This window comes from Melopsittacus undulatus, chromosome 11, assembly GCF_012275295.1.
Source record: "Melopsittacus undulatus isolate bMelUnd1 chromosome 11, bMelUnd1.mat.Z, whole genome shotgun sequence".
NCBI classification, from domain to species: Eukaryota; Metazoa; Chordata; class Aves; order Psittaciformes; family Psittaculidae; genus Melopsittacus; species Melopsittacus undulatus.
Genome location: NC_047537.1, coordinates 14,530,338 through 14,539,046, shown reverse-complemented (window position 1 = coordinate 14,539,046; position 8,709 = coordinate 14,530,338). Strand labels below are relative to the sequence as shown.

The 8,709-nt window shown below is 54.9% G+C and overlaps 1 protein-coding gene across 1 annotated transcript; it reads right to left on the bottom strand.

Moving 5' to 3' along the window:
• Positions 1-869: 869 nt before the first annotated feature.
• AANAT (aralkylamine N-acetyltransferase) lies at positions 870-2,938 on the bottom strand. The gene is made up of 3 exons (XM_034067824.1): positions 2,756-2,938; positions 1,855-2,009; positions 870-1,175 (listed from the first exon to the last, which is right to left on the bottom strand). Exons 1-3 carry the CDS (start codon positions 2,910-2,912, stop codon positions 870-872), a joined length of 618 nt encoding a protein of 205 aa, XP_033923715.1. The 5' UTR covers positions 2,913-2,938.
• Positions 2,939-8,709: the final 5,771 nt, after the last annotated feature.

Sequence of the window (8,709 nt, the reverse complement as noted above, 5' to 3'; positions counted from 1 at the left end):
TTTTGGCTGTTGTGGTGGTTTTGGTGGTGGTTGGTGTGGCAGGGAGAGAGGATGAGCCTGGGGCTGATGCCCTGGGGTGCAGGGCTGGGATCTCCCCATCTCTCAGGGGCCAGGGAAGCCAAATACCTGCAGTAAAAGGACCCGTGGATTCCCTTCTCCTTGCCCAAGGACAGAGCCCCCTCTCTGTGTCCCCTTCATTAAAAGACCCAGGGCTGGATTTGCCCCATCTCCCTCATAGCCAAGATGCCCCAAGGGCTGTTGGCTGTGACTGTTGTGGCAAGGTGTCAGAGCAGGACACAAACACACACAGGCTACGTAGGAAACCATCACCATGCCTTTATTTGCTGCTTGACAGCAGCTTGAGGTGTTTGCAGAAGGTTTGTCCTGGACCAGATGTGGGTCTGGGGGGCACTGGTTTGAAGTGGCCCCCAAAGGAGGCTCCACAATGTGAGGCTGGGGATGTGCTCCGAGGGCTCTGGATGGATGTTTGCAGGCAGGGGAGCATCCGCAAGGCGCCCTGCTTGGGCTGGGAGCTGCTCAAGGGTGGGCTTGGCCGTGGTGGGGCTGGGGAGGGTGCAGGGCTGGGGCAGGTGTATGTGTGGGCTTTACTGGGTGTCTCTGCAAACTGTGGCTCTGAGCACCCTTAAATCAGCAGACACCCCCAATCTTTCCATGTCCGGGGGGCCCTCAGCCCTGCAGCCCACCCCGGCTTGTCCGCACAGCCACGGCTACAGCAGAGCCCACGGGGTCAGCGCTGGGATGGGGCCAATCCGTCCGTGGCTGGAAGGCAGAGGGGTGGCTGTAGCCGGGGCGGATGCAGAGCGGCCGCTGCCTCCAGTGCCCATGGGCAGGGCTGGAGCTGCGGGCGCTCAGCAGCCGCTGTTCCTGCGCATGAAGGCATGTCCCCGCACCGCCTGCTCCATCTCCACGAAGGCCAAGTCCCCAACCGTCACCGCGCAGGGTCCCAGCGCCCGGAACCCGCACTTCTGGTAGAAGGGCACGAGGAAGCGCTGGCACATGAGCAGGGCGCGGCGGGCGGCGGGCAGGCCCCGCAGGTACTGCAGGTACCGCCACATGAGGATGGAGCCCTTGCCCTGCTGCCGGCAGCCCCGGTGCACGGCCAGCACGTGGATGTGCACGGCCGAGCCCTGCGGCCGGTGCAGGCTCAGCGCTGCCTGCAGGGGGAGCGCGGGTCAGGGCCGGTCCTGCGCGGGTCCCGGCTCCCAGCCCCGCGGGATCGGAGAACGGGGTTGGGGAAGCCCTTTAAGCTCATTGAGTCCAACCCAGCCCTGCCAAGGCCACCCCTGACCCCTGGCACTGAGGGTGTGTGAACACTTGCAGGGCCGGTGCCTGCAGCCCTGCCCTGGGCAGCCTGTTCCAATGCCTGAGCACCCTCTGGGGCAGGAATTGTTCCTCAGCTCCATCTAAACCTGCCCTGGTGCAGCTTGAGGCCGTTTCCTCTTGTCCCATGCCTTGTTCCTTGGGAGCAGAGCCCAGCCCCTCCTGGCTCCATCCTCCTGACAGGCACTTGTAGGGAGCCATCAGGTCCACCTGAGCCTTCTCCAGACTAAACAACCCCAAATTCAAGGTCCACATCCTCCCCATAAGGACAAGGATCCCAGTGCCATCCCCCTTCAGTTCTCCCATCAGCTCCCCCATCATCCTTGGAGGCTTTTTAATCATTAAATGAATGCTGAGGGGAATTAATTGGCATATTTTTCACAGCATCAGTAAAATTAATTACTGAGGAAGTTAATTTCCCCCAGCATAGCCTGGGGAAAAGACTTCCTGGGTAGCCCCGGGGAGCTTCTGGTCCCCAGTGTGCAAGCCAAGGTAACAGGGTCTGGTTCTTACCTGGCTGAGCCTCGCCTGATCCCAGAGGGAGCCGATGATGAAGGCCACGAGCCGCCCCTCCTCAAACCAGCCGAGGGACAGCTCCGGACACAGGTTCAGGAAGTGCCGGATCTCATCCAGGTGGAGGGGACAGTCCCCAGAGACAGAGATGAAGGCTGGAGGGGGATAGCAGTGAGTGGAGGGGGCAATCAGAGGCACCCAGACCCTTTGGGACACCCCCCAGCACTGGTGTAGGTGAGGAAAGCAGGATATGATGGGGAGAGATCCCGCATCCTGCTTCCTACATGGTCTGAAGGAGCTTTGAGGGGCCTGGGTGGCTTCAGGGAGCAGCTCTGCTCATCCAAAAGCAGCCCCCCCCCCACGGCCCAGGGACTGGCTTCAAGCTCTTGCTGCTGATTCCAAGGCTACTGCAGTGGGTGCTGAGACGAACCCTCCCTCCCAGCATCTCCCTTCGGAGAGGATGGAGAAATGGGCCAGGTGAGTCTGGGAGAGGGGAGCTGGGGATGCTGGGATGGAGGGGAGGGGGAAGGTTGCTAGGGAACATCTCCCAGTGTGACTGGAGGCAGAGCGTGGTGCCCTTCCTCCCACTTCCCCTCTCCTGCTGCCCACGGGCTCCCATGGCTGCTCTGGGAGATCTGGTCCAGGATCACCCCAGGCTGCTCAGCCCCGGACATCACCTCCCACCATCCGGTGAGCTGAGGGCCATGGCTCTGCGCCTCCTTAACCACAGCCCCTCCGCACCTCAGTAGGGAGCCCGTGGGGCCTGGCCACGAGTGACAGCCGCTGAGTCCCTCTCTCGTCACCCACGAGGTCACACAGGGAAGGTTTGCCCCTCGGATGTGCCCTCAAAGAGCACAAAGGGAAGGGAAGGGAAGGGCAGGACCCCCCAGCAGCCCCTCACCTTCCCTCTCGATCTCAAACACGCTGACGGCATCCTCGGGGCTGAGGCATCGGAACTCGCTGGCAGGCAGCGTGTGGCGGCGCTGGCCCCCAGGAGAGCTGCGGGGGGACCTCACATGGACGGGCTTCAGGAAAGGCACCGCGCTGAGCACCGACATCCTGCTCCTGCTCCTGCTGCTGCTCCTGCTCCAGGTCCTGATGCTGCTCCTGCTCCTGCTCCTGCTTCAGGTCCTGCTCCTGCTCCAGGTCCTGCTCCTGCTCCTGCTCCAGGTCCTGCTCCTGCTCCTGCTCCCGCCTGGTTTCCCACTGCTCCACTGCTTGGGCAGCCTCGAGCAAATGGGCTCCCTGCTTTGTTTCTCAGCTCTCTGCAAATGCAACTCCACTGGTCCTGATGGCACCGTCCTTGATTTCAGCTGAACTCTCCTGGCTGCTGGCAATACCTGTTGACCACACAGGGGTAGGCTGCTTGGCACCTTTCTCCTATACATATGAGGAGATATATCTATAGAATCATAGATACATATAGGATGCTGGAGATGAACTCTTCATTAGGGACTGTAGCGACAGGACAAGGGGTGATGGGTTCAAACTTCAACAGGGGAAGTTCAGGTTAGATCTAAGGCAGTTCTTCCCTGTGCGGGTGCTGAGGCGCTGGCACAGGGTGCCCAGAGAAGCTGTGGCTGCCCCATCCCTGGCAGTGTTCAAGGCCAGGTTGGACACAGGGGCTTGGAGCAGCTGCTCCAGTGGAAGGTGTCCCTGCCTGTGGCAGGTGTTGGAGCTGGAGGAGCTTTGAGGTCCCTTCCAACCCAAACCATTCCCTGGTTCTATGCTATATGCAAGCAAACACCCACTCACAGTGACCCCATTGCCACCACTGTGAGCTGGGGCCAGTGCCTACGGGGTTTCAGGGGGCTGGCACAGAATCCCAGAATCCCAAGGGTTGGAAGGGACCTTGAAAGATCATCTAGTCCAACCCCCCTGCAAGAGCAGGGTAACCTAGAGTACATCACACAGGAACTTGTCTAGGCAAGCCTTGAATATCTCCAACGTAGGAGACTCCACAACCCCCCTGGGCAACCTGTTCCAGTGCTCTGTCACTCTTACAGTAAAGAAGTTCTTCCTGATGTTAACGTGGAACCTCCTATGCTCCAGTTTACACCCATTGCCCCTTGTCCTATCACTGGATATCACTGAAAAAAAGCCTAGCTCCATCATCCTGACACCCACCCTTTACATATCTGTAAACACTGATGAGGTCACCCCTCAGTCTCCTCCAAGCTAAAGAGACCCAACTCCCTCAGCCTCTCCTCATAAGGGAGATGTTCCACTCCTTTAATCATCTTTGTGGCTCTGCGCTGGACTCTTTCAAGCAATTCCCTGTCCTTCTTGAACTGAGGGCCCAGAACTGGACACAATACTCCAGATGCAGCCTCACCAAGGCAGAGTAGAAGGGAGGAGAACCTCCCTTGCCCTACTAACCACACCCTTTCTAATGCAACCTAGGATGCCATTTGCCTCCTTGGCCACAAGGGCACATTGCTGGCTCATGGTCATCCTCCCATCCACCAGGACCCCCAGGTTCCTTTCCCCTTCACTCCTTTCCAGCAGGTCAACCCCAACTTGTACTGGTACATGGGGTTGTTCTTCCCCAGATGCAAGACTCTACACTTGCTCTTGTTGAATTTCATCAAGTTTCTCCCTGCCCAGCTCTCCAGCCTGTCCAGGTCTTGCTGAATGGCAACACAGCCTTCTGGTGTGTCAGCCACTCCTCCCAGTTCAGTGTCATCAGCAAACTTGCTGAGGGTACACTTGGTTACCTCATCCAGGTCGTTGATGATAATGTTAAACAGCACTGGTCCCAGCACCGACCCCTGAGGGACTCCACTAGTCACAGACCTCCAGCTAGATTCTGTGCCATTGACCACAGCTCTCTGCCTTCTTCCTTTCAACCAGTTCTTGATCCACCTCACTACCTGATCATCAAGCTCACACTTCCTTAGCTTATCTATGAGGATGCTGTGGGAGACAGTATCAAATGTTTTACTGAAATCAAGAAAAACCACATCTACCACTCTACCATCATCCCTCCACCTAATTACTTCCTCATAGAAGGCTGTAAGGTTGGTCAAACATGACTTCCCCTTCATAAAACCATGTTGGCTGTTCTTAATGACCCCCTCATCCTTGATATGCCTAGAGATGGAGTCAAGAGTAAGTTGTTCTGTCACCTTTCCAGGGACGGAGGTAAGGCTGACCGGTCTATAATTACCCGGGTCCTCCTTCTTGCCTTTCTTATAGACTGGTGTGACATTTGCCATCCTCCAATCCTCAGGCACCTCTCCCGTTTCCCACGACTTACCAAAGATGATGGAGAGTGGCCTAGCAATGACCTCCGCCAGCTCCCTCAGCACCCGTGGGTTTATTCCATCCGGACCCATCGATTTATAGATGTCCAGATTGCGTGCCTGATCCCTAACCCAATCCTCATCTACCAAAGCAAACTCCTCCTTTGTCCTGACTCCTTCTGGGGCTACAGGAATCTGGGGCCCCTGGGGAGAGTCTGCAGGAGTAAAGACAGAGGCAAAGAAAGCATTCAGCACCTCGGCCTTCTTTGTATCCTCTGTCTCCAGGGCACCCACCTCATTCAGCTGTGGGCCTATATTGCCTCTTGTGTTAGTTTTATCTGCTATGCATTTGAAGAAGCCCTTTCTATTGTCCTTAACCCGACTAGCAAGATTAAGTTCCAAGGAGGCCTTAGCTGTCCTAATTGCTCCCTACATCCTCTAACAACTGTTCTATATTCCTCCCAGGTGGCCAGCCCCTCCTTCCATAATCCATAGATTCTCTTTTTCCACATGAGTTTGCCCAGCAGCTCCTTGTTTAACCACATTGGTCTCCTAGCTCCCTTACTTGATTTCCTACCCATTGGGATGCTCTGATCCTGAGCTTGGAAGAAGTGGTCCTTGAGTGCTGACCAACTATCTTGAGCCCCTTTACCACCTAGTACCCTTTCCCATGAGACTTCCCTTAGCAGTTGACTGAAGAGGCCAAAGTTGGCCCTTCGGAAATCCAGAACTGTGGCCTTGCTAGGTATTCTATTCCTCCCACACAGGAGCCTAAACTCCACCATCTCATGGTCACTGCAGCCAAGGCTGCCATTGACCATCACCACGTCAACCAGACCCTCCTTGTTGGTGAGTACTAAATCTAGCAGCGCTCCTCTCCTAGTTGGTTTGTCCACCATTTACATTAAGAAGTTATCATCAGTGCACTGGAGGAACCTCCTAGACTGTGAGTGATTGACTGTGTGAGTCTTCCAGCAAATATCGGGGTAGTTAAAATCCCCCATGAGGACCAAGGCATGTAGTTGTGAGGCTGCTTTCAGTTGCCTGTAGAAAGCCTCATCCACTCCTTCATCCTGATTAGGAGGTCTATAGTAGACCCCCACAGCTGCATCACCCGTACCAGTCTGTTCCTTAATTCGTACCCAGACATTCCACTTGCTCTTCATCTGCCTCCGGACAGAACTCAATACACTGTGGTCGCTCTCTCACATAAAGAGCAACTCCACCACCTCACTTTGCTGACCTATCTTTCCTAAAAAGCCATCCATGACCACATTCCAGTCATGTGAGCTGTCCCACCATGTCTCTGTAACTGCCACCAGATCATAACCTTTAGACCGCACACAGACTTCTAACTCCTCCTGTTTATTCCCCATGCTGCATGTATTGGTGTACAGGCATTTCAGGGAGTGAGCAGGGCATGCTGATGGGAGGCAGGAGGCCTTCTGGTCTTCATTAATACTAGGACTGGTGTCCTCCTTGGGTGAGATGCCCCAGGCATTGTCACTGCCCAGGGAGCTTTGGGTGGCGTGATCCCACCAGACACAGCCCATCCCAGGACATGCTGCCTGTGATGCAGAACCCCATTATCCCTCAGTTCCCTGGGAGGGTCACCAGTGCCCGAGCTCATCCATCAGCACGATGCTGCACAGTCTGGCCCAATCCCTCCAAGCCTGGAGCTTCAATCTGCCTCTGGTTTCATGTGTGAACAATCCAAGTTAATAAATCCAAAGAGAACCATAAACTGAGCAGATAACTTTACTAGACACATGCATTCCACAGGCAGAAACAGTGGGAATTGATCCTGGAGGCAGCTATCCCTGCTCAGCCCAGTATTCCAGCTTTCTGCAGCAAAGCCACTGTGAAGCCAGGTCACTTTTGATGATTGTCTGAGAGGTGCCAGCTTTCCCTGCTAATTATAGGCTTGCCTCCAGCTAATAGGATTTATGGAAGCAAAAACATTACCAGCACACACATTGCATGGGGCAAAATAAGCTGGGAATTTTCCACCCTGAAATGCCTAGGGCTGGGTGCTTGGAATGCTGGTTTATCCAGCCCAAGGTGAAAGGGACGTGCTGTGATGTATTGTTAATTAATTGCTGGGTTGGCAGTGGATGTGTAAGCTAAGAGATCGTATTCTCCCTGATGGGAGAATGGGTTTATTTGGTAGGGGAATTACTGAGCAACCCCAATGCTTGTTCTGGTCACCAAGGACTGAAATGATGCTGGGAGTGGGTGGTTCATGCTCTGGGAAGCATGTAGGAAGGAGGTAAAGGGGTGGCTGAGGTGGAGGGGACAGCAGGGTGCTGGGGTGCAGTGTTTGTAGCTTATATCAACTGTTCTGGAGCTCCTCATCCTGCTAATTGGATTAGGGGTTCATCCACCTGGATAAATCCTAGAGGAGGCAGGTAGAAAATGCAGCGGTGGTTTGATCCTGGGTGGTGCTGAGTGCCTGAGGATGGCAGGGCAGAGCCAGCTCAGTACGGCCTTAGGCAGACTCATGTGCCAGCTGCTGTGGGAATTCTGGAGCAGGATAGTTTAGGTTGGAAGGGATCATTAAAAGTCACCTGGTCCTACCCCCCCCATCATGGACACCTTCTGCTAGACCAGGTTCCTCAGGGATGTCTGCTCACTGACAGCCACTGTTGAACAGTTCAGTATCCAAGAGCAAGTCTTCATCCCAGATCACATAAAGCCTGGAAGGAACTGAATAGTGGAAATTCTCTACCAGGACATCCAGAGCTGGGGATTCAAGACCTCTTGTGCAAGAGGCTGCTCTGTTCCCATTAGTGATACCCGGGAAAGGGGGCTCAGATCCCTCCAGCTGCTTCTAGAAACTTCCTGAAACCCCAAACAACAACAGCTCAGAGCCAAAACCACTGATGGGGAAAGGCTGCTCCTTGGCTTCTCTTCCCTGTATTTTCCATCCCTCTGGCACTTTATTCCTGGCAGCCCAGGTTACACCACTGCAGGGCTGATCTATTTGTGTCTGTGTTCTGGAAATGAGCTCCTTGCTTTGCTTCTCAGCTCTCTGCAGGTGCAAAGTTCTGGGGTGGGCTGGGGGCATAGACAGAGAGCACAGGAACCATCCATCATTCCAACCCATCCCTGGAGCTGACCCAAGCCCTGCCATACGAGTACCAGCACTGCTGTTACACCCGGGGAGCATCTGACCTGCAGAGGTGAAGGAACCTCACCCCAGCTCACAGAGTGAGTGAGAACCAGAGTGAGGAGAAGCATCCTCAATCCCTCGCTTGAGACATCTCTCTTCCAATGCTCCAGCACAGCCTCCTGCATCTTGTTCAAGTCACTTACACCCCAGGCTGCATTTTGTGCTGCAACTCCTTCCAGCCCTGCCTGAGATGAGCCCCATACATCCCTGTGTACACAGCAGATACCAAAAGCTTTCTCTGTAAATTTCCCCCCCCCTCCCCATACACTCATGTTTGTCACTGGAGATCAAAGCATCTGCATGGTCCAGAGAGGACCTCACATGCAAATAAAGAGGCAGGTCTGCACTATTCCCCTAACAGCATCTTGCTGTTATTATGTGATACATCTGCCTGGCTTTGGAGCTTGGCTGCTTAAATGAGTTGGTATCAAGGAGTTA